At 44.0% G+C, this 27,030-nt stretch overlaps 1 protein-coding gene across 1 annotated transcript in view; it reads right to left on the bottom strand.

The window, feature by feature from the left end:
• The window catches only part of SLC7A8 (solute carrier family 7 member 8), a 71,027-nt gene extending 60,405 nt beyond the window's left edge, over positions 1–10,622 (bottom strand). Inside the window, exons 1-2 of the mRNA XM_077469408.1 lie at positions 10,366–10,622; positions 5,273–5,473 (exon numbers count right to left, since the gene is read on the bottom strand). Coding sequence (XP_077325534.1) covers positions 5,273–5,414 — 142 coding nt within the window. The 5' untranslated portion in view covers positions 5,415–5,473; positions 10,366–10,622. The remainder of the gene's footprint in view (positions 1–5,272; positions 5,474–10,365) is intronic.
• Between the last annotated feature and the right edge of the window lie 16,408 nt (positions 10,623–27,030).

Genomic DNA, 27,030 nt, shown 5'->3' with positions numbered 1-27,030 from the left:
CACTGCACTGCATGCTGTTCACGTGGCAGGCCTGCTTGTTCTCTGCTCAGCCATTCATAAAAGCAGAGTCAGCAATACAGTGAAAACGTTTTGGTCATGCGACTTCCTTCCCCTGTCTTACCACCTTCTGCATCCACTGATAAGGAACACAAGAGGGTATGGTAGGGTGGGTGCTTGTCATAGAGAATCCCTAGAAATAGGCGTCTTCGTCTTTCTAATAACACTTTAGGCCCATCGTGCAAAAAACTGTCTTGATGAAGAGGTTTACTTCTCAAAGGGGGTTATTCACGAAAGGCAAATCCAATTTGCACTACAAGTGCAAACTACAAGTGCAAAGTAAACTTGAAATGAAATTGCACTGAAAGTGCACTTGGATGTAAAGTCGCTGTAGATCCGAAGGGGACATGCAAGGTAAAAAAAAACAGCATTTTAGCTTGTATGTGATTGGATAATAAAATCAGCAGATCTACCCCTCAGATTTACAGCGACTGCACTTCCAAGTGCACTTTCAGTGCAATTTCAAGTGCACTTTGCACTTGTAGCTTGCACTTGTAGGGCAAAGTGGATTTGCCTTTCGTAAATAACCCCCATAGTGTTAACACCGAAGCCTGCGATGGCCAATCAGAATTCAATGTGCCAACATCAAACCACTACAAGTTGGAATCTGATCAGTGGCTATGGATTACACTAACTTGAATAGGGTCAAAAGTTTAATTTGTCATGCATTTGGGGCCTTCTTTAAAGAATAGCTGATATTTGAAAGCAAGTATGATGCAGCAGACAACAAGGACATTTTCCATCAGCATATCTTAAACATGTGTCAATAACACGTTATGCAGATATACAGCAGTTTACACTGGAGACCAGTGATGGCAATTGGGAATTAAGGCAAAGGACCAAACATACGACGTTCCCACCAGGAACCTGCTAACAAGAAGAGCTGTCTGTGCCTTTATCATTAATATGTGGAAGAACACAAGACTTCCACCTTTGTAACCCATGGGTTTTGTTTTTTCTGCGTTTGATGTGCATTTGAAGTGCCTATTAATCGCATGTCTGCATATTTCCATTAACCTTTTAATTTTGTAGTGCAGATGACCATGCTGGGGCTATATTTGACCTGCTATGTGATTCTTTGGACACAGCAGGTCCTTGGCTTTGCAGGCAAAGCAGGCCAAACACAGACCCTGCTGAATTTGAATGCACAATGCAGAATTATAAAACAAATCCCCACCAACTCTGAGTAAGCTCTATAAACCAGTGTCTTTACACCTGAAAGTTTCACAGAGATGTTTGTCATGGTATGTCCACATGGATTTTTAAGAGCTGTGATGAAACGGATCATTGATTCCAGGAACAATGTCTTCATTCTGCCCCACATGCCCGTGACAATGTCTGACACTGCTAATGATAGCAGAAAGCAGATTAGAAATAACTGTAAGAAGAGAAGCACACGTCTGCAAGCGTTGTACACAAACATATGCTAACAAACTGCAAACAATTTTTTTCCTGTATACTATATACTGTGTATGTCTAAGTGTGACACAGTGTGCTAGTCGGGTGTATGCCATTTCTGTGCGGCAAACAATGCACCTTGTGTTTAGATCTCCATTGTACAGCAGACTATGGTCCATCCTGTAGCTGACTGTAGTAATTTGAATCTTGAAGCCCTCTCATTTTCGAGTACGCTACAAAGAAAAGTGCTCTGACCCAGTTGGGATAGGAGATACAGTTTACAGTTTGATATCTGCTGCACCCATAGTCTCAAGCATTTAATTCACATAGATGAGTTCATTACTTTATCACAGGATAATTTTCTCCTAAAATGTACTATAAACATTATTTTTATCAGTTTGGTTATAAAAAAAAAAAAAAAACAGTAGAACTACTGATACAGATAATATTAACATGGTTGTAAGCCTCAGTCATGAAATATGAACAAAGCATATCCCTCTATAGAGTGTATTTGTCTCACTCCAGAGCACTAAGGGAGTTATTTACTAAAGGCAACTCCACTTTGTACTACAAGTGTACTGCAAGTGCACTTGGAAGTAAAGTCACTGTAGATCCGAGGGGGACATGCAAGGAAAATTAAAAAAACTGCATTTTAGCTTGCACATGATTGGATGATAAAATCAGCAGAGCTTACCCTCATTTCAGCTCTACCCCTTAGATTTAGAGAGACTGCACTTCCAAGTGCATTTGCAGTGCACTTGTAGTGAAAAGTGGATTTGCCTTTCATAAATAACCTTCTAAGTGTAATTTCTGTCCGCTGCCTTGTTCATCTGCTATCTGCATGAGTCAGGGCCAGTTTTCCTGACAACAAGAAAAAAATGGTGACAGGAGCGAGCTCCAGCTGATTGAAAGCCTCAGCTCTGTTCCTGTGAGCTGTGTGAAGGGGGTGTGTCTCTTCCCTCCAATCAGCTCTCAGAGCTCTCCTCACTTATGTAACTTCAGCTCTCCGCCCCCTGCTTTTCAGAGCTGAGGGATCCTGTGTAAATTCTGCACTCTGAATGGATGTTGGGAAAAGACGGCTGTAGATAAAACAGGTACAACTTTTGTAGGTGGGTTTGTTTAATCTCTGTGTAATACCTGAGGCCAGTCATTTCACTGGGTATATGTAAGGGTTTACAACCACTTTAAGGATCCCCCTGCACACATGGGTTAATTTAAACTTGTTACAAAGCTTGACAATTCATACTAGGAACGTGAAACTAAAACACAGGGGTTACCTTCAGTGCTTGTCAAAATCACTAACAGATCAGGAAATGTAGATAAAATGATATACAAATCTTGAGTTGGCTAAGTCATGCTTGGTCATTTTCTTTTGCCTTCTGAGCCGCTCGATTAGTCAGTAAAGCCTGGTACACACTAACAGTCAGCTGTATGTCACCATGTGAGGTTAGTCCAGTGATTTCCCCCACATAGATATTATGTTCTGACAGGGGGGCAGCCCCTCGCCAGAACACTCCGAGCAGCGGTCTCTGCCATTGGCTGAGAGCGCTGATCAGGAGTCGGTCAGCTGCTGGTTTTCCAGCATGCACGTCCAACAGAAGCTTGCCAAATTTCTATTGGATAGACCGACATACACACGGATCGAATGTTGGCCATTTTCATTTTAACCGGCCGTGGTCGCCCGATATTCGGCCCATGTGTACAGGGGGCTTAAGACTGTCCATCATATTAAAGGATTCAAGGGCAATGTAAAACTTATAAAAGTCACACTTGGTCATCCTCTTCTCCCCTTCGAGCCCCTTTAATGGTCAGTGACACTGTCCATCACATTAACAGATTATTTGGCAGTGTTAAAAGACAGGGCGGGCGACAGGTCCAAGCTTGACATTTGGTAGAAAAGTAAAGACTTCCACATAACTTAAAAAATGCATGCATTTTGCAGAGCGTCATTTCCTGTTCTGTCACTTCCCTTATCATGAACATTAAAGATGCATGTAGAGCTATTGTAGGCACTAGCATGCATTTATGTGTGCAAGCACTTTTGTGCATTTTATAAGTGTTTTAATACATTTCTATTCAAAATGCTTGTAAAATTGCAGCAAGTAGCATTTTCTCACTGCTTGTGAGAATAGAACCAGATGAGCACAGTGGCTTAGTGGTTGGCACGTCTGCCTTGCAGCAAGGGGATTCCTGGTTTGAATTCTGATCAGGACACTATATGCATGGAGTTTGCATGGTCTCCCTGTGTTTATGTGGGTCCACTCTGGTTTGCACCAACATCCAAGGGCATGTTGATAGAAAATGTGGCTCCTGTATAAACTGGCCCTAATATATATGAGCATGTATGCATGTGAGATAGTGATCTTAGATTGTAAGCACCAGGAGGGCAGGGGCTGAAACAAATGTACAGTAAGTAAATTGTTGGGGCTATATAAATCCCTGTAATAAGTAAAACACTACCTTCCTGCCTGGAGTTTGTATGTTCTGCCTTAGGGTACTCTAGTTTCCAACCACACTCCAAGGGCATGCTGGTAGGTTGTCTCCTATCTAAATTAGCCCTAGTATGCGTTTGTATGAATGTAAGTTAGAGACCTTAGATCAGCCTTTCTCAATCTTTTCAACATAGAGGAAGCCTTGAAATAGCTCTTGCGGTCTCAGAGAACCCCTGCTAAAAATGAGAACTCTACAACTCATGATACATTAGTGTGATGGTCAGTGGGAAGAACGGTCCTTACACTTGTGATCATTGGGAAGAATTACCTCCTTACAGATAGTTAAAAAGATCAATGGTGTCTGTGGGAACTTATCTGAGAGGCAGAAATTGTCCAATGCTGAAGGAACCCGTAGCAACCTCTGGAGGAACCCTGCGGTTTCGCAGAAACCTGGTTGAGAATCACTGCCTTAGATTGCAAGTTCCTTGGGGGCGGGGACTGATGTGAATGTACAATATATGTAAAGTGATGTGTAAATTAATGGCACTTTATAAGTACCTGTAATAAATAAATAAATGCAGGGCTTTCATTGTCCATGTGAAAGGCAGGATTCCATGGAAAAGGGGGCAATGTTAATAGGACCTAAATGTAACCACTTCTTAAAGTGAATTTGTGCTTTGCCCATGTAGGGCAGCATAACAGCTTTACTTTAATGCCAGCTTTACCTACAGCCTTTCCTGTGCTCTTCCTCTTTGACTTGGAAAATACACAGGGTTCTGCATACCTCATTGTAAAAGCACTGGGTATCTTAACAGCCAATCACCGCATTGTCACAAAAGGTAGGGGAGTGAGTCACATGCTCCCCATAAAATGAGGTACTTAATGTATTTTATGTAAGTATAAGCTTTTGTAGAGCTGCAAATAAAGTGAACATGTTGCTTTGCCCTGCATGGGCAAAGAAAAGGTTGGTGTCATGCATTTATTTCAACGTATATTTACAATAAATTTCACCAACATTTGACAGATTTAATTTGTTAGAGATGGAGGAAATTAGGACATGTCAGAAGTTTGAGTAGAATCTTCATAAACCTATTATTTCTTTTACAACACTGGACAACAATAGAGTGAGGGTCCATCCTCAAGATAAACCCAGTACAACCATTACTGACAAAGCTGGAGGTGGTAGGAAACATGGGCCCATCTACTTATATTGGTACAGTGCCTAGACAAAGGTATGTATATAAAATGTCTATTCATGTTTCTAACTTTCCCATTAAAAAGTTAGGTAATTAGGAAGCAACTTTTAAAAGCCTTTTAAATAAAGTCATTTGACCTATAAGAGTGTTCAGTAGCAGCTGAGATGGAAATAGGATATGACAACTTACCCACAATAATGCCACATGCGCTCACTAGCCCAATCTCCTTCTTTAGGGCCACCCCTCCTCCTCCTCCTCCGGAGCTTGATCCAGAGCCAGTATCCTCCGGGAGCTTCTCAGCACTGGTTCGCAACCGGGCACCTTCCGCCATCCTTTTTAGCCAAAGTGACTACCGAATACCAAAAGGCAAGAGATCTTTAACCACCAGACCTGAGTGTGAAACAGAATAAAAATGATCAGCATTTAAAAAAATAATAATAATTAGACAGCCTTTTCTATTTTTTTACTTTTTTACCCCAAAGGAACCCTTGACAGTGGGAAAAAGGCCCCTTACTTTGGTTGTCAGTGAGAATATCCCAAAATCAGTGAGAAAATCCCAATCAGTCCACCCCTGTGAAATGGGCCTTAGGGTACTTTGACACTGCTCTGCATCAAAACTGCATAAAAAACCCACCTCCCCATTGAAATGAATGAAAACGCATCAAAAATGCATCTAAAACACATCATGCGTTGCTTTTAATTTAACACAATGCATCAAAACATATTTCTCATGCAGTGTGAAAGTTCCCTAAGGTCCCTTTCACAGGGGTGGACCGATTAGGTCCACCTGTCAGTTGCTTAAATGGACCTATTTGGACCATCTATTGCTCTCTATGAAGCAGCAGATGTCAACGGACATGTGTCCATTGACACCTGCCAACATCCGATTCTATTCGCTAAAAACAGAGGATCTGTTCCCCATCCATCTGGTGGATCGGATGACAGCCGTCTGTAGATGGACAGGCAGTCCGCTTACATCTGACCCCCCCCATAGTGGAACACGGGCTGTGTGCATGTGCGCTCTGCATCAGTGGAGCGGACATGGACCTGTCATCCGCCCGCTAAGCGGGGATCAGCCAAGAGATCCCCCGCTGAGCAGGAGGGTCCGCTGACCGGTCTGCCAGTGTGAAAGAGTCCTTAGTTCACCTTTTAAGTTGTAACATTTGTGTTAACCTGAAAGTAAGTTTTGATGTGATGTTAACATCGTATATACTTTTGCTTCACAGTTTCAGATGTGTATGGCGTGTAATATTTATGGATTTTCCCTGTCTTTCATGTACATATACCATTTCAGACTAGACAGAGAAATAATGTTTTAAAACATGTACAAACTCTGATAAGGTTATCTATAATAAACAATTATATTCACATTTGCACATGTATCTAAAAAAGGATTTGAAGAGACTGCAGATCCTTTTAAAGTAATTCTTTCCTAGTAACTTGTATCCATTTCATCTTCCAGCAGCTGGGACTTCCATTATGTTATTGTTTGCTTTATGTGCTCCATTGATAGGCTTCAGGCACTGTGCACTAACAATACACACTGCTATCAGCCAGTTAATACAAGTGATAATGCTTTTGTTTTGTAAGAGTGACAAGCTGTTGGAGAAAAGTTAGACATTTTGTTCGCCAGAAAAATGATGTGCCAGCCATTGTCACCCTTTAAAATGCCTTCCTCTGGATCAACTGTGGGTGAAGGATTGAGTATATGGGATTGTATTTTGTTATTTTATTTTTGGTTGAACTAGATGGACTTGTGTCTTTTTTTCAACCTGACTAACTATGGGGGTTATTTACGAAAGGCAAATCCACTTTGCACTGCAGTCGCTGTAAATCTAAGGGGTAGATCTGAAATGAGGGGAAGCTCTGCTGATTTTATCATCCAATCATGTGCAAGCTAAAATGCTGTTTTTTATTTTCCTTGCATGTCCTCCTCGGATCTACAGCGACTTTACTTCCAAGTGCACTTGCAGTACAAAGTGGATTTTCCTTTCGTAAATAACCCCCTATGTAAATATGTAAAGGAACCTTTGAAAACGTTTTCAAATCTCTGGGAACCCCTGCTTATTATTATTAGCACTACAATTCATAGTGAAATTTACATACTCAGTTGTAGCTACATTCATAAATCTTTGAATAAACAATGTACCCGTATTTGACACCCAAAGCAGATCCTTTCAATTCTCAGTAAAAAGGACAAGAAAAAAAAAATAAGCTGGCTGTAAACATTGTAAGGTCACCTCAGTAGAGAAGGCCCTTCTTTTATTTTGGTGGCCAGTAAAAAAGTACTCCCTATTATTATTAATTTTTATTATTATACAGGGTTTATATAGTGCCAACAGTTTGCACAGCACTTTACAATATGAGGGCAGACAGTAGAGTTACAATACAGTTCAATATAGGAGGGATCAGAGGGCCCTGCTCATTAGAGCTTACAATCTAGGAGGGAGGGAACCTATATTGATGGTTGGTGGAGGAGGGACTTTTTTTATGGGCAGTGGGACAAGGGGCCACATTGTTGGACATTTGTAGAAAGAATGTCCTTCACATTGGTGATTACCTCCGTGGTTAGTCAAGGAACCCCTTAAGCCCCTTACACACGATCAGAATATCGTACAATAATCTGATCGTTAGTACACAGCTTTTGTCTGAAATTTGCCGAAGGGACAAACACATTTTTTTTTTTTGTATGATACCAGATTTTCGTTTAATCGGTACAATTTTCATCCGAAAATGCAATACAAATACATTACATCACTTCCGAATTTTCATTCTGTCGTAAAAGAGAATTTTTATACTTTAGTAACCTATTCGTTTTTGATATGAGACTAGCATGCAAAAAAAAAAAAAACGGATGATCATTCATCCGATGATCTCATCTTGTGTACTAAGCTTTAGTAGCTCCTGGTTGATAGGCTGACAGGGACATAAGATAGCTGGGACTATGCCAGACAATAATTGAATGATGGACCACAAAAAGATAAGTGTTCCAGATAGGGGATGCCTTCCAGCCTGTTATACACTAAACTGTGCATATATGAGTGAGAGAAACAGTATTTACTAAAACTGTTAATATATATATATATATATATATATATATATATATATATATATATATATATATATATATATATATATGTATGTATATATATATCTCAAGGTATGGTGGCCTGAATTTATGGGAGAGTATTTAAGCAGACCAGTACACTATACCCTCCCTCCCTTTCCCCTTTTTCATGGCACAAACATCCTCAAAACATTTCTCGCCACAATTATTATTTGTGGTACTTATATAGCGCCGTCAATTTACAAAGCGCTTTACATACATATATTACATTTACATCAGTCCCTAACCTCAGGGAGCTTACCATACAATCTAAGATCCCTAACTCACATCCATACATACTATGGTCAATTTAGCCAGGATCCAATTAACCTACCAACATGTCTTTGACGCGTGGGAGGAAACCAGAGTACCCGAAGGAAGCCCACGCAGGCACAGGGAGAACATGCAAACTCCAGGCAGGTAGTGTCATGGTTGGGATTCAAACCAGCGAACGTTTCTAGGCGAAAGTGCTAACCACTACACCACTGTGCGGCACAATTATCCATTACTTATCCTTTCTTGGCATACCGACCAGCAGACCAGGGCATACCTCAGGTCTATGTTATGTTGTAAGTCTTGTTGAATGTTTATGTGGTTCATATCTGTCTCGGTCGAAGGGCTCCGACTATATATATATCCAAAAAAGGCATTGATGTGTTTTAATTACCAATCCTAGTGGATATCATTCACACAATAGACTCTTTATTATTATGTTTTTATTTTTAGCCTCACCCTTACCGCTATGCATGCCAGCTCTAGATGCAAAAAGCAGGTATTTGGGACAAAGCCTTAGTCAATATATATATATGTGTGTGTATGCATATGTATATATATATATATATATATATATATATATATATATATATATATATACACATATACTTTGTAGCATATGCAGCCAAAAACCTATTTATTTATTTTTATTAAAAAATATTTATATTTCAGTATTTGGTCTAAGCATTTATATCTAGATTGTAAGCTCTAATGAGCAGGGCCCTCTGATCCCTCCTGTATTGATTTGTATTGTAAGTATACTGTCTGTTCTCATGTTGTAAAGTGCTGCACAAACGGTTGGCACTATATAAATCCTGTGTAATAATAATAATATATCCTCTTTCTTTTGGCTTATTTTATACCCTTTTCCCTTTGTGTGTGCTAACTCTAAACATAAAAAGCAGGTGTTTGGGACAAAGCCTAGATTAACATTTATTAACAGTGTTTTTCTTTTAAGCATATGCAGCCTAAGTTCAGCAGATCAGCAATCTTAGACCCCCATACACACTATTAGATTTTCTGCAGATTTTTGTCTTCGGATTTACCAAAACCATAAGAGTTTCAATTTGGATGCAATCAGGCAGGCCCTTGCACTACATGGTTTTGGTAAATCTGAAGACAAAAACCTGCTGCAAATCTTATACAGGCATACCCCACTTTTAAGTACACAATGGGGTTTATTTACTAAAGCTGGAAAGTGCAAAATCAGGCTCACGTCTGCATAGAAACCAATGATCTTCTTACCCCAGCTTGTTCAATTAAGCTTTGGTAATAAAACCTGGAAGCTCATTGGTTTCTATGCAGAAGTGAGCCTGATTTTCCACTTCCCAGCTTTAGTAAATAAACCCCATTGTGTATTTATAAGTGGGGTATGCCTGTGGTGTGTATGGGGCAGTAAACACAAATCAGATTGCTGGAAACCCTCAATATAGCCCCCATTTCAGCATGTGATCTATTAAACTAGGTAACTGTGATTTAGCTCTTATGTCTTTAAATAAGTGAGTCATGCTGGGATATATGGGCTGCTCATGCATTAAGCTGTAACATAAATGACAGATTAGCCGAATCTGCTACAATAACAACAATGACTTAGTGACTTGTGAAGATGGGAGCTGTATCCATGGTACCCATAGTGGACTGTCCCTTGTTTATTTCCCCAAAGTTGTAGAAGAAAAGATCGCTAATTGTCCTAGCCTTGGGGATTGTATGAGTGTGGCTTGTCATCCTATGACAGCTCTATCTTTTACATGTTGTGACAGATCGCTGTGTGGATGAAATATGAATAATGCCATCATCAGTATTGGCTCAGTACACAGCAATCCAAGTATTAGGACATGTGCAGCTTTTCCGATCACACCAAGAAAACCCACAAAAACAACCCCCAGCATAGCAGATCGCTCACCAGATTCTGGTCTCCGCCGGTTCTTTCAGTGTGTCCTGCGCATTGTCTTCCCGATCGGATCTTGTGAGCCGCTCTTTGATGTCAGGGATGTGTCATCGTAGGCGATCTAATATTCGGGACCGTGTGTGTGTTTATGTGCTGGGATCGGTTACCATGTATATGTGTGCCGTCACAGGCGAGGAGGACTGCGCCTCCTGTGCACACCTGCACCGTGCGTCCTCCTCTCCTCTCCCAGCTCTTTACTAAGCTCGCTGCCTGGCAGCCCTTTTATACTCGGGAAGGCTCCTCCCCCTTCTCACTCTACACCATCACCCACCACCAGATGTTCCTCTTCAGGGGTGGCAGCACCCTGCCTGTCCTGTTTAGTTATGCCATGTATTACCCACCCTCACTGTGGTATGTAGTAGTGGATTGGCTGAGAAAGGACCACTTAACATCCATTTTTCATAGTGACAGGTGTATGAGAAAACACAATCAGTTCATTGTCCAGGACAGTCTTTGTACTTTCCACAGATTTAGAAAAATAAATCTATCTATATATATATATATATATATATATATATATATATATATATATATATATATATATATATATGGAATCCTAGATTGTAAGCTCTAACGAGCAGGGCCCTCTGATTCCCCGTCTTGAATTGTATTGTAATGTCTGCCCTAATGTTGTAAAGCGCTGTGTAAACTGTCGGCGCTATATAAATCCTGTATAATAATTATATATATATATATATATATATATATATATATATAGATATATATCTATATATATATAGATATATATCTATATAGAGAGAGAGATATCTCTCTCTCTCTCTATATATATATAGATATATCTATATATATAGATATATCTATAGATCTATCTATCTATCTATAGATCTATCTATCTATCTATAGATCTATCTATCTATCTATAGATCTATCGATCTATCTATCTATCTATCTATCTATCGATCGATCTATCTATCTATCTATAGATCTATCTATCTATCTATCTATCTATCTATCTATCTATCTATCTATCTATCTATCTATCTATCTATAGATCTATCTATCTATAGATCTATCTATCTATAGATCTATCTATCTATCTATCTATCTATCTATCTATCTATCTATAGATCTATCTATCTATCTATATATATATATATATTCTCGCTGACCACTTTATTAAGTACACCTTGCTAGTTCCAGCTTGGACCCCCTTTTGCCTTCAGAACTGCCATAATTCTTCATGGCAATACAGTGGGAAAAATAATTATTTGATCCCCTGCTGATTTTGTATGTTTGGCCATTTACAAAGAAATTAAGGTTCTATAGTTGTTATCATAGGTGTATTTTAAATGATAGAAGCAGAAAATCAACCAAAAATCCAGAAAAAAACACAATACAAATGTTATAAATGTTATAAATTCAGTGAGTAAAATAAGCATTTGATAACAAAGCAAAATGAAGGGTCCATAATTTTTATCATAGGTGTATTTTAAATGATAGAGACAAAATATCAACCAAAAATCCAGAAAAAAAAAAACATGATACAAATGTTATACATGGAGTTGCAATTCAGTGAATAAAATAAGTATTTGATAACAAAGCAAAATGAAGGGTCCATAATTGTTATCATAGGTATATAAATGATAGAGACAAAATATCAACCAAAAATCCTGAAAAAAAATCACATGATACCAATGTTATTAGTATTATTATTATTATACCGGATTTATATAGCGTCAACAGTTTGCTCAGCACTTTACAACATAAGGGCAGGTACACTTAAAATACAAATCAATACATGAGTGATCAGAGCGCCCTGTTCATTAGAGATTATAAATGGGGTTCCAATTCCGTGAGTAAAATAAGAAGACAAGGGAACAAAAAGGAAGCACCACCTAAATTGCACTTAGGTGGCGCTTCCTTTTTGTACCCTTGTCTTCCTATTACAGAGCTGGCTTCTCTCTAAGGATAGCTGCCGCCCACCACCATTTCTTTCAGGACTCGCTATCTGTTCAGTCTCTCATATGGACTAATGAACTGTGACTGTGGGGTTGATTTACTAAAGGTAAATCCACTTTGCACTACAAGTGCAAACTACAAGTGCAAAGTGCACTTGAAATTGCACTGAAAGTGCACTTGGAAGTGCAGTCCCTGTAGATCTGACGGGAACACGCAAGGAAGATAAAAAACAGCATTTTAGCTTGCACATGATTGGATGATAAAATCAGCAGAGCTTCCCCTCATTTTAGATCTACCCCTTAGATTTAGAGCGACTGCACTTCCAAGTGCACTTGTAGTGCAAAGTGGATTTGCCTTTGGTAAATAACCCCCTTTGTTCTTTACAGACATTGGGGGTTATTTACAAAAGGCAAATCCACTTTGCACTACAAGTGCACTTGGAAGTGCAGTCACTCTAAATCTAAGGGGTAGATCTGAAATGAGTGGAAGCTGATTTTATCATATGTGCAAGCTAAAATGCTGTTTTTTATTTTCCTTGCATGTCCCTCTCAGATCTACAGCGACTTTAACTCCAAGTGCACTTTCAGTGCAAAGTGGATTTTCCTTTAGTAAATAACCCCCATTCCCTGTTTCATGTATAGAGGTACACATATCTTTGCGCTCACAGTTTTCTTTTTTCAGTGAGTAAAATAAGTATTTGATCCGCAAGCAAAACATGACTTAGTGCCTGGTGGAGAAACCCTTGCTGGCAAGCAAAGAGAAACAATGTTTTTCTTGTACAGTATTTAGTTACCAGGTTTGCACACATCTCAGGAGGGATTTTGGTCCACACTTCTTTACAGATCTTACAAATTTTCTATATGATTAAGGTCTGGAGACGGGCTAGGCCACTACAGAACCTTAATGAGCTTTTTCTTGAGCCACTTCTTTGTTGCTTTGGCAGTATGTTTTGGGTCATGCTGGAAGACCCAATCCACAACCCATCTTAAGTGTTCTGGCTGAGGGATGAAGGTTCTCATCCAAGATTTTACAATGCATGGCCCCGTCCATTGGCCCCTCATTTAGGTTTTGTGCTGCCCTAGGACTGACTAAACTTGTGCACCCCCTAATTTAAATATGACCCACCCTTTCCTGTCATGGCCACACCCCTTGCTGTTTAAGACCCTTTCCTGAAATTTTTGAGTGGGGACACTAGTTCTGAGGGGGGGGGGGGGGGTGCAATGGATTCCCTTAATTTGCATTGATTTCCTCTCACTATCTGTGGGGCAGGAAGTGAAGGAAAATCTCTGCAATGGGACAGGGATGGTAAAAAATAAACCATCAGGGGTTATAACCCTCCCTTACTCTATCCAAAATGAAAAAAAATAAGTGTTGACTATAGTTCTACTTTAAGCACACATTTCTGATAATTTTATGGAGAGAAGTAAGAAGATATAACCATGCCAATGGTGCAGCAGAAAACATATAGCATGGCGAGGAAGGTTTGTGGTCCAGGATGAGAGGACAGTCAAAATTAGAAGCAGCGCCCCCCTCCCCCCCACAGTTGCAGAATGCCAGCTGCTTGCATACTGGCAGCAGTGCGGCTGCTTTATGGGGGCGCTAGACTAATTTGACTCTCAGCCCAGTCTGCCCCATAAGACTGGTGCTACACCGTGTAGCGCAAGCCAGCAGGGACTCTTTCTGTGCTGCCCCCTGCAAAGTGCTGTCCTAGGCCTGGGCCTTGTCGGCCTAGGCCAGGATACAGCGTTGCCTTTAGCAGAGAAACAGCCCCAAAGAATAATGTATCCACCTCTGTGCTTGACGGTAGGGATGGTGTACTTAGGGTCATAGGACATTTTTCTTACTCCAAACACGGCGAGTTGAGTTAATGCCAAAGAGCTCGATATGACCACAACACTTTCTCCCAATCCTTCTCTCTCCCAGTCCTGCTTTTATTATTTTTTTAGCAGCCCTGTTGGGGGGCTTTGGTGAAATGTGAGGGGTCTAAACAGACCACTGATCTCTCCCTTTTGAAACCGAAAAAGAAGATTGAGGACACAGCTCTCAGTCTCTATCTCCGCAGCCTCAGCTGCTCAGAATGAATGAATAGGAATTGCTCTCTACAGAGCTTCCCGTTCATTCAGAAACTGAAGCATAGTAAACACCATTGACTATAGATCAGTTATGAATGAACACAGTGAGTGATCGGTACTGATCACTTCAGAAAAGGAAGGGGCCAGTAAATTACATATTTACCAGCCCCTTCCCCCACTCTCCATCCTGAAACATCCCCCTCAATAGCTGGCGGGAGAGAAGAGGAGGCGAAGTCAGCAGTGCTTCAAGGGCATGGAAGCTCACAGGAGGTTCGGGCAGCAGAAATAATAGTAACATGGTCAGGAGGGGTGGCATATACAAGAACTGATCCCCTTTATTTTCCTCCTGTAACTGCTGAATGCTGGCAAGAGAGAGAGAAGGAGAAGCAGGCTTTCAGGGCCTGCATGTGGAAAATGGAGGGGATCAGTTCCAGTCCATGCTGCCCCCCCCCCCCAGTCCTGGTGTAAAACCACATGTGACAAAGAGGCCACACAGGCCCCCTGGAGCATGGGCGGGGTCGCCATTGTGACCCCTGAAGCTACGCCATTGTATATACAGTACATATAGAATAGAAATAAGGGATGCACAGTCCAACACTGTATCAAATGCCATTTTTACTTGTAATATCCAAGTGTTAAACTTACAAGTAACATCTGAGCTAAACAACAATGTAGATATCCATCAAGATAGATAGATAGATAGATAGATAGATAGATAGATAGATAGATAGATAGATAGATAGATAGATAGATAGATAGATAGTTTGGATGTAGTTGGCCAGCTTGAACCCGTATTGCAATACAGTATATGTGAACTAAGAATCCCTGTTTTTTAAGCAAGGATTTTTAGGCAAGAGTTTGCTATGAATATGTAAGGATTAATGTATTGAATATGTAAGGATTACTGTGAGTATGTAAGGACTAAAGTCCTCTTCAGTATCTCATGTGTTGTATGTATGGAAGTAGTTTAGGACCTGAACACAAACAAATACGTTTTTATTGAATATTTCACAGAACATAAGTGAAAAAACAAGTAGAAAAATATTTGCTTAGACATGCATTTCCTCAGTTTATGATACAGTCTTGAGGATTATTCCATAATAAAGTCTGTATACAATAGACATGTTAACCAAGGTAAAAAGTGTGATATATATTATATAACTTGCTGGATCAAGAGCGAGGAACACTGCCCCCCTACCCAGGAACCCCAAACGGGAACACTCTGCGCTCAGGAGGAGAGCGGCATCCCCCATCCCTCTTTTGGGGGTTATTTCACTGTTTTCAAACATATCTTTTTTTCCACTGCATAGTGCAGGTCAGTAATTAAAGTAGTATTAAACCCAAAAGCAAACATGTATTATACTGCAGCTTACCAATTCTTAGATGTGATGACATTGACATTTTGGATGCATAGAATGCGCTTTTTGGTAACCACTTCAGACCCAGGCCAATTCTGACATTTCTCTCCTACATGTAAAATTCCAAATTTTTTTGCTAGAAAATTACATAGAACCCCCAAACATTATATATGTTTTTTTTAGCAAAGACCCTAGAGAATACAATGGCGGTCATTGCAACTTTTTATCTCGCACGGTATTTGCGCAGCAATTTTTCGAACGCGTTTTTTTCAGAAAAAAAAACAGTTTCATGCAAAAAAAAAAAAAAACAGTAAAGTTAGCCCAATTTTTTTGCATAATGTGAAAGAGGAGGATACGCCGAGTAAATAGATACCCAACATGTCACGCTTCAAAATTGCACGCGCTCGTGGAATGGCGCCAAACTTTGGTATTTAAAAATCCCCATAGGCGACGCTTTAACATTTTTTACTGGTTACATGTTTTGGGTTACAGAGGAGGTCTAGGGCTAGGATTATTGCTCTCACTCTAACGTTCGCGGCGATACCTCACGTGTGTGGTTTGAACACCGTTTTCATATGTGGGCGGGACTTACGTATGCGTTCGCTTCTGTGCGCGAGCTCACAGGGACAGGGGCGCTTAAAATTTTTTTTTTTTTTATTGTTAATTTTATTTTATTGTTAATTTTATTTTTATTTTTTTAGTTTTACACTTAAAAAAAAAAAAAAAAAAAAAGACTTTTATTCCTATTACAAGGAATGTAAACATCCCTTGTAATAGGAATATGGCACGATCGGACCTATTTACAGTGAAATATGGGGTCAATAAGACCCCATATCTCACCTCTAGGCTGGGAAGAATAAAAAAAAAAATGATCCTGGCTTCCTAGCCAGATTGGCGCCGTTAATTTGAATACCGAGGCCGGGCGTGACGTCATAACATCGTGCCCGGCCTCCGAACGATCATAGAGACTCCGGGGACAATCTAGTCCGCTGGAAATCTCTATGATCACATGCTGGGGCCGGCGGATCCTGTGACCGACTCACCGATGGAAACGGTGAGTCGGTAGAAGCACCGGAGGGCGGCGGGAGGGGGGGCGTCCCCTCCCGCCGCCCGTAAGAACGATCAAGCGGCGGAACAGCCGCTATGATCGTTCTTATGGTGTAGGGAATCGCCGGCTGAAAACGGCAATATCTGAATGATGTCTGTGGGCTCAGGCATCATTTAGATATAACCAGTGAAACCCCATGACGTCAATAGACGTATTGCGGGTCTCAAGTGGCAGATAGCATGTCTACTTTTATTTGTTTTCTTTTTTTAATGCACAATAAAAAAATGTGGAGAATAATACTTGGCTATGTGTTTTACTTCAAATGACAGTTTGGGAGTAGGCAGTTACATTTAAAGAGGAAGTAAACCCTGATGGGTTTACTTCCTCTTTCATTCCCTGCAAAGGCAAAGCATAATGGACTACTATGCATTGCATAGTAGTCCATTATGTGTCACTTACCTGACACAGGAGCCAGCGAAGTCACCGCTGTCCCCTGTAGTCCGGCGCATCCATCTTCTCGGTGGGGTCTCGCAGCTCAGCCACTGTCATTCGGCGAAGCCACGATGACGTCACTCCCGCGCATGCGCACGGGAGCCGACATGCGCAGCATCTTCGCCGTTGATGATGCCGCGCTCAGTGCGCCTGCATGCCGTTGTCTACGGCGCATGTGCCATAGACAGCGGTGCCTATCTTCGGGCAAATATCTTCTAAACTGTATAGGTTTAGGAGATATTTCTTGGACCTACAGGTAAGCCTTAATCTAGGCTTACCTGTAGGTCAAAGTGTGTTGTAAGGGTTTACAACCACTTTAAGTTTTATATATACAGTATGTTTTGCACTTTATTTGATTATTAGCACTTTAAATAAGGATCCTTATGTGAAGTCTGCCTAGCAGAGAGGTACTTTATAGATGCATGCATTTATAGGTAGTGTTGCTTTTTGTTCTCTTAAAGATATTAAAATATGTCTGTATTGGTGGAGATAGCAGGAGAGCTGTCATCGGAGTCAGTACACTACTAGAGACCAGAGCATTTTTTGTGCATTTTCAGGTGTAAGCAGTTTGGTTTATGCCAGTAGAAAACAGGTTACTAGAAGCAGAAGACTATCTGTTAGGCGTGAAAATATGCAAAAAAAAGGCATGTTATACATGTTTTACAGGCTATCCATATTCCATTCTGTCCCGGGGAAACTCAGATGTAAATGGGCTCCATAGAATGAAATGAAAATTTTATTGCCCGGCATTATCGCACTTCTGGAAACTGGTGAAAAATTGCTCAGGTATGAACGGGGGTCTTGAAGTCAACCTCCACCATATGTTTGCTACATGTTCCCATTCACAGCACACATGTAAAAAATATTTCTTATCGTTCTACTTGTTTCTTTGGCACATGCTTTTATAGAGGAATCTGTAGCCAGCTTGTGACAGTTATCATTCACGGCATTGCCTTGAATGTAGCTGTTTGGAGGGAAAAGTTAGATTGATGGATTTAGTTCCACTTTCAGATCTTTAACCTTTTGTCAGGACAGACAGGGTGCAAAAAAAGTTTTCAACTGATAATTAACTACCAGCACAGTACAGGTAGGATTCCTTATAGTATACATAACTTCCCAGCCCCTCCTTACCATTACATGGAAGGGAGAAGCTAGGTAGAATTTTTAAATAAGTAACAAGTAGACAGCAATTTTTTTTAATTTTTTTTAAATGAAGAGATGTGACCTACCTAGTATACTTGACACCCACAGCTGATCTTTTTTTTCACTGCACCAGTAATTCACAATAACAATGCAATGTAATGAATAATAACATTATAGTAGTCAGGAAAAAGAAATCCAGGCAATGGAAACTGTAGTGTTCTTTTGCATTGGTTGTTAGTAGTGATGGACGAACTTCCGACGGGACGTTTCGCGAACGCGAAACGCGAACGGACACAAACGTTCGCGAAAACGACCGTTCGCCGCGGGCTCCATTGACTTCAATGGGAGGCGAATTTCGCAAACCTTTAGGTCGAATTTGCGGCCACGGGGTAATTATTAGGGGGTAGCACGTAGTCCCACCACCTGGACAATAGCATAATACATGTATGAGGTGAATTTGGGATCGATAACTACAAGCATTTTTTTTTTATTTGGGAAATTGTTCTGACAATTCAGGACTATGGAGCTAATGAAGGCAATGGAGGAGAGGGAAGGTCAGGGACCAGGGTAGGCAAACAAGAGGGTGCAGGAGATACAGAGCACTGACAGCAGCACCGTAATACAGAGCACTGACATCAGCACCGTGACATACAGCGCTGACAGCAGCTCCGTGACATACAGCGCTGACAGCAGCTCCGTGACATACAGCGCTGACAGCAGCTCCGTGACATACAGCGCTGACAGCAGCTCCGTGACATACAGCGCTGACAGCAGCTCCGTGACATACAGCGCTGACAGCAGCACCGTGACATACAGCGCTGACAGCAGCTCCGTGACATACAGCGCTGACAGCAGCTCCGTGACATACAGCGCTGACAGCAGCTCCGTGACATACAGCACTGACAGCAGCTCCGTGACATACAGCGCTGACAGCAGCTCCGTGACATACAGCGCTGACAGCAGCACCGTGACATACAGCGCTGACAGCAGCTCCGTGACATACAGCGCTGACAGCAGCTCCGTGACATACAGCGCTGACAGCAGCTCCGTGACATACAGCGCTGACAGCAGCTCCGTGACATACAGCGCTGACAGCAGCTCCGTGACATACAGCGCTGACAGCAGCACCGTGACATACAGCGCTGACAGCAGCTCCGTGACATACAGCGCTGACAGCAGCTCCGTGACATACAGCGCTGACAGCAGCTCCGTGACATACAGCACTGACAGCAGCTCCGTGACATACAGCGCTGACAGCAGCTCCGTGACATACAGCGCTGACAGCAGCACCGTGACATACAGCGCTGACAGCAGCTCCGTGACATACAGCGCTGACAGCAGCTCCGTGACATACAGCGCTGACAGCAGCTCCGTGACATACAGCGCTGACAGCAGCTCCGTGACATACAGCGCTGACAGCAGCTCCGTGACATACAGCGCTGACAGCAGCTCCGTGACATACAGCGCTGACAGCAGCTCCGTGACATACAGCGCTGACAGCAGCTCCGTGACATACAGCGCTGACAGCAGCTCCGTGACATACAGCGCTGACAGCAGCTCCGTGACATACAGCGCTGACAGCAGCTCCGTGACATACAGCGCTGACAGCAGCTCCGTGACATACAGCGCTGACAGCAGCACCGTAAGCAGCCCCAGGAGGAAGTCAGCACAGCACAGGGATGGTGTGATCCCCTCATAATAAGAACCCCCAGGAGGAAGTCAGCACAGCACAGGGATGGTGGGAGCCCCTCATAATAAGAACACCCAGGAGGAAGTCAGCACAGCACAGGGATGGTGGGAACCCCTCATAATAAGCAGCCCCAGTAGAAATATGACACCGCTCAACCTCTTCAAAGAGGAGGGTAGGGGCATATAGTACGGTGTGCTTTTTTGGGTCAGGGAAGTGAGCCAAATGAATTAAGAAGGTCTGTGTGCTTGATTCCAAAAATTGTTTATAGACATATACATGGTCTACTGATCACATGTGTTGAATTCCTCCGAGATCCATGCCTCATTCATTTTTAGAAATGTGAGGTAGTTAACACTGTGGTGAGCTAGGCGAGTACGCTTATCGGTCACAATCCCCCCTGCTGCGCTGAACGTCCTTTCGGACAGGACACTGGATGAGGGGCAAGCCAACAGTTCGATTGCAAATTGGGCAAGCTCTGGCCAGAGGTCAAGCCTGCCCACCCAGTAGTCTAGGGGTTCATCACTCCTCAGAGCGTCCACATCGGCCGTTAACCCAATGTAGTCGGACACCTGACGGTCTAGGCGTTCCCTGATGCTGGATCCGGATGACACCTGTCGATGGGTCGGCTGAAAGAATGACCTCATATCCGAAGTCACCAACACATCTTCAAACCGGCCTCTTCTTGCAGGCGCTGTTGGATTGGTACCCGCAAATCCTTCTCTGGGAGTGGGAATTGCTCCTCTGCCAGCGCACGCAAAAGCAGAATGCAGCATTTCTCGAAGCAAGGCCTGGAAGTGCTGCATTCTGACAGCCCTCTGCGACGGCGGTAACATTTCCGCCATTTTGTGTTTGTACCGGGGGTCTAAGTACGTTGCCACCCAGTACTGGTCCTTGACCCTCATGCTTTTTATACGGGGGTCCCTATTAAAACACTGGAGCATGAAGGCCCCCATTTGCACTAAAGTGGAAGCGGTGTGGTGGCCTGGCTCCTGCTCATCATCCAGGATAATGTCGTCCTCTTCATTCTCCTCTCCCCATCCTCGCACAACAGGGATCCCAGAAAGGTTTAAAGCATGCTCTTCTTGCTCCTGCTCATCCGCCCCGGCACCATCCTCCTCTGACTCCTCATCAGACTCCTGTTGTTGACTTGTCTCAGATAGAGTAGCCCCCCCTGGGAATTCATCCAGCATTGCGACTTCCTCATCTTCCCGCTCCTGCTCCTCCACAGCCTGATCAATGACACGACGCAATGCACGCTCCAGAAAGAAGGCATAAGGTACCATGTCACTGATGGCGCCATGGCTGCGACTGACCAGTTTGGTGATCTCCTCAAATGGCCGCAGAAGTCTGCATGTGTCGCGCATGAGCAGCCACTGGCGCGGTGAAAAAAAACCCAGCTCCCCAGAACCGTTTCTTTCGCAGAGTTCATACAGGTAGACGTTAACTGCACGTTTCTGCTGGAGCAGCCTATCAAGCATATAGAAGGTTGAGTTCCATCGCGTCGGGCAATCGCAAATAAGACGTCTGACCGGCAGATGGTGTCGCCGCTGAATGTCAGCAAGGCGAGCCATGGCCGTGTAAGATCTTCTGAAATGGGCCGAGATTTTCCTTGCCTGCCGCAAGATGTCCTGGACCCCAGGGTATTTGACAAGGAATCGCTGCACGACCAAGTTTAAGACGTGTGCCATGCACGGCACGTGCGTGATTTTGCCCTGTTTCAATGCGCTAAGCAGATTGGCACCGTTGTCACACACCACTTTACCAACTGTCAAATTGAGCGGTGTTAGCCACTCATCTGCCTGTGAACGCAAAGCTGAAAGGAGTGCCGGGCCAGTGTGGCTCTTTGCTTCCAGGCACAACAGACGCAGCACGGCATGGCAACGTCTCACCTGGCATGTGGAATAGGTTCTGGGGAGCTTGGGCGGTGCAGTGGAAGAGACGCTAGCAGCGGAAAAGGAGGAGGCAGCTGAGGAGGAGAGGGAGGAGGATGGAGTAGGAGGAGGAGAAGAAGAGTCAGGCCTGCATGCAATCCGTGGCGGTAAAACCAAATCTACACGGGTGCCACGGGTTACATGCTTGACGGCCGTCAGAAGGTTCACCCAGTGGGCAGTAAAACTGATATACCTTCCCTGCCCGTGTTTGCTAGACCACGTGTCTGTGGTCAGATGTATCTTGGCACCGACACTGTGTGCCAGAGATACATTCACTTGCCGCTGAACATGGCCATATAGCTCTGGGATGCCCTTCTCTGAGAAATACTTCCTTCCTGGGACCTTCCATTGTGGTGTTCCAATGGCCACAAATTTGCGAAAGGCCTCCGAGTCCACCAGTTTATATGGCAGTAGTTGGCGGGCTATGAGTTCTGACAAGCCAGCCGCCAACCGTTGGGCAAGAGGGTTATCCGGCGTCATCATTTTTTTACGCTCAAACATTAGGCCCACGGAAGCCTGCCTTTTTGCAGAAAAATGTGAGCTTGGCGTGATGGAAGGTGGAGTGGAGGACAATTGTGAGGAGAGAGGAGAAGGAGAAGTAGAAGACGAGGCTGGACGGTGAGAGCCTGCAGTGTGGCTTTGTGTGTTCCGTTGCTCCCACTGGGCTCGGTGATGGCTGCTCATGTGCCTTCTTAAGGCGGTCGTCCCTAGGTGAGTATTGGGCTTACCGCGACTAACGCGTTGACTGCAAAGATTGCAGATGGCAACGCTATTGTCAGCAGCGGACACGTTAAAAAAAGCCCACACTGCGGAGCCATGTGCCGGTGTCCTGGGAGCGCCAGATGTGACCGTACATGGTCGATGACTCGCTCCTGATACATTTGCAGTCTGCTTTGTCCCTGCTGTGCAATGTAAGTCATTGCTGCTTCTCCTCCCTATCTGCTGGTCCATATCTCCCTCTGAACTCCCCTCCTCTTCCTCTCTTGTGGGCACCCACGTGACATCACTAGACACGTCATCATCAACGTCACCTTCCCCACCGCTATAAGTAGAGTAGGCAGCAACACCGGGGACCAACCTCCTCCTTGGGCTGATCTGGGTACTGGCGTCAGACTGCTGAGTAGCGCTTGTTGCTACCTCCTCTTCCTGATCCAATACCAAGAGTGGCTGCGCATCAGAAATGTCCTCTTGATATGGATCGGAAAATAATTCCAGTGACTCAAGCGGAAGGTATGTGGTGGTGGTGGTGGTGGTCGTGTTGTTGGTGGTAGTGTCTTTGGGGGTGCACATAGCAGAGAGTGAAGAAGAGGGTGCAGATCGAGAGGATGAGGAGGGTGCAGAAGAGTAAGGCTGAGCGAGCCACTCAACCAAGTCTGGTGCATCCTTTAAAGTAATTGAACGCACCTTCTGCAACTTCCCACTTTGGCTCAAGCCTGTTGCTCCTGCCCTACCCCTACCACCCCTGCGGAAGGGCCTGCCTCTTCCTCTGCATGTCATTTTTTAAATGACCCTGTGACAAAACTCTTAGTCCCTATACCGCTGAAGGACTGCTGCAGTATAGGTGAGCGGTCAGCAGTGGTGCACGTCAACCCTATCTATTGTGGACCTATAGCGGTCCTTACAGAACAGCAGACTGTACCGCACTCAAGCCTATGTACCGTAGCACCCTATACCAAGTTACCAGTCCTTATAAGAACTTTTGTGGACCAAGCAGGTTGTGTATTAGTGTTTAGCAGACTGTACGTCAGTCCCTATACCGCTGAAGGACTGCTGCAGTATAGGGCAGCGGTCAGCAGTGGTGCACGTCAACCCTATCTATTGTGGACCGATAGCGGTCCTTACAGAACAGCAGACTGTACCGCACTCAAGCCTATGTACCGTAGCACCCTATACCAAGTTACCAGTCCTTATAAGAACTTTTGTGGACCAAGCAGGTTGTGTATTAGTGTTTAGCAGACTGTACGTCAGTCCCTATACCGCTGAAGGACTGCTGCAGTATAGGGCAGCGGTCAGCAGTGGTGCACGTCAACCCTATCTATTGTGGACCGATAGCGGTCCTTACAGAACAGCAGACTGTACCGCACTCAAGCCTATGTACCGTAGCACCCTATACCAAGTTACCAGTCCTTATAAGAACTTTTGTGGAACAAGCAGGTTGTGTGTTAGTGATTAGCAGACTGTACGTCAGTCCCTATACCAATGAAGGACTGCTGCAGTATAGGGCAGCGGTCAGCAGTAGTGCACGGCAACCCTATGTATTGTGGACCGATAGCGGTCCTTACAGAACAGCAGACTGTACCGCACTCAAGCCTATGTACCGTAGCACCCTATACCAAGTTACCAGTCCTTATAAGAACTTTTGTGGACCAAGCAGGTTGTGTATTAGTGTTTAGCAGACTGTACGTCAGTCCCTATACCGCTGAAGGACTGCTGCAGTATAGGGCAGCGGTCAGCAGTGGTGCACGTCAACCCTATCTATTGTGGACCGATAGCGGTCCTTACAGAACAGCAGACTGTACCGCACTCAAGCCTATGTACCGTAGCACCCTATACCAAGTTACCAGTCCTTATAAGAACTTTTGTGGACCAAGCAGGTTGTGTATTAGTGTTTAGCAGACTGTACGTCAGTCCCTATACCGCTGAAGGACTGCTGCAGTATAGGGCAGCGGTCAGCAGTGGTGCACGTCAACCCTATCTATTGTGGACCGATAGCGGTCCTTACAGAACAGCAGACTGTACCGCACTCAAGCCTATGTACCGTAGCACCCTATACCAAGTTACCAGTCCTTATAAGAACTTTTGTGGAACAAGCAGGTTGTGTGTTAGTGATTAGCAGACTGTACGTCAGTCCCTATACCAATGAAGGACTGCTGCAGTATAGGGCAGCGGTCAGCAGTAGTGCACGGCAACCCTATGTATTGTGGACCGATAGCGGTCCTTACAGAACAGCAGACTGTACCGCACTCAAGCCTATGTACCGTAGCACCCTATACCAAGTTACCAGTCCTTATAAGAACTTTTGTGGACCAAGCAGGTTGTGTATTAGTGTTTAGCAGACTGTACGTCAGTCCCTATACCGCTGAAGGACTGCTGCAGTATAGGGCAGCGGTCAGCAGTGGTGCACGTCAACCCTATCTATTGTGGACCGATAGCGGTCCTTACAGAACAGCAGACTGTACCGCACTCAAGCCTATGTACCGTAGCACCCTATACCAAGTTACCAGTCCTTATAAGAACTTTTGTGGACCAAGCAGGTTGTGTATTAGTGTTTAGCAGACTGTACGTCAGTCCCTATACCGCTGAAGGACTGCTGCAGTATAGGGCAGCGGTCAGCAGTGGTGCACGTCAACCCTATCTATTGTGGACCGATAGCGGTCCTTACAGAACAGCAGACTGTACCGCACTCAAGCCTATGTACCGTAGCACCCTATACCAAGTTACCAGTCCTTATAAGAACTTTTGTGGAACAAGCAGGTTGTGTGTTAGTGATTAGCAGACTGTACGTCAGTCCCTATACCAATGAAGGACTGCTGCAGTATAGGGCAGCGGTCAGCAGTAGTGCACGGCAACCCTATGTATTGTGGACCGATAGCGGTCCTTACAGAACAGCAGACTGTACCGCACTCAAGCCTATGTACCGTAGCACCCTATACCAAGTTACCAGTCCTTATAAGAACTTTTGTGGACCAAGCAGGTTGTGTATTAGTGTTTAGCAGACTGTACGTCAGTCCCTATACCGCTGAAGGACTGCTGCAGTATAGGGCAGCGGTCAGCAGTGGTGCACGTCAACCCTATGTATTGTGGACCGATAGCGGTCCTTACAGAACAGCAGACTGTAACGCACTCAGGCCTATGTACCGTAGCACCCTATACCAAGTTACCAGTCCTTATAAGAACTTTTGTGGACCAAGCAGGTTGTGTGTTAGTGATTAGCAGACTGTACGTCAGTCCCTATACCAATGAAGGACTGCTGCAGTATAGGGCAGCGGTCAGCAGTAGTGCACGGCAACCCTATGTATTGTGGACCGATAGCGGTCCTTACAGAACAGCAGACTGTAACGCACTCAGGCCTATGTACCGTAGCACCCTATACCAAGTTACCAGTCCTTATAAAAACTTTTGTGGACCAAGCAGGTTGTGTGTTAGTGTTTAGCAGACTGTGCGTCAGTCCCTATACCGCTGAAGGACTGCTGCAGTATAGGGCAGCGGTCAGCAGTGGTGCACGTCAACCCTATCTATTGTGGACCGATAGCGGTCCTTACAGAACAGCAGACTGTACCGCACTCAAGCCTATGTACCGTAGCACCCTATACCAAGTTACCAGTCCTTATAAGAACTTTTGTGGACCAAGCAGGTTGTGTATTAGTGTTTAGCAGACTGTACGTCAGTCCCTATACCGCTGAAGGACTGCTGCAGTATAGGGCAGCGGTCAGCAGTGGTGCACGTCAACCCTATGTATTGTGGACCGATAGCGGTCCTTACAGAACAGCAGACTGTAACGCACTCAGGCCTATGTACCGTAGCACCCTATACCAAGTTACCAGTCCTTATAAGAACTTTTGTGGACCAAGCAGGTTGTGTGTTAGTGATTAGCAGACTGTACGTCAGTCCCTATACCAATGAAGGACTGCTGCAGTATAGGGCAGCGGTCAGCAGTAGTGCACGGCAACCCTATGTATTGTGGACCGATAGCGGTCCTTACAGAACAGCAGACTGTACTGCACTCAGGCCTATGTACCGTAGCACCCTATACCAAGTTACCAGTCCTTATAAAAACTTTTGTGGACCAAGCAGGTTGTGTGTTAGTGTTTAGCAGACTGTGCGTCAGTCCCTATACCGCTGAAGGACTGCTGCAGTATAGGGCAGCGGTCAGCAGTAGTGCACGGCAACCCTATGTATTGTGGACCGATAGCGGTCCTTACAGAACAGCAGACTGTAACGCACTCAGGCCTATGTACCGTAGCAC

The sequence above is a fragment of the Lithobates pipiens genome, unplaced genomic scaffold (assembly GCF_037356315.1).
Source record: "Lithobates pipiens isolate NorthernLeopardFrog02 unplaced genomic scaffold, aLitPip1_a1.2 Scaffold_11, whole genome shotgun sequence".
NCBI classification, from domain to species: domain Eukaryota; kingdom Metazoa; phylum Chordata; class Amphibia; order Anura; family Ranidae; genus Lithobates; species Lithobates pipiens.
Note: the sequence above shows the minus strand (reverse complement) of the source record. Positions and strands in the feature narration are given on the sequence as shown.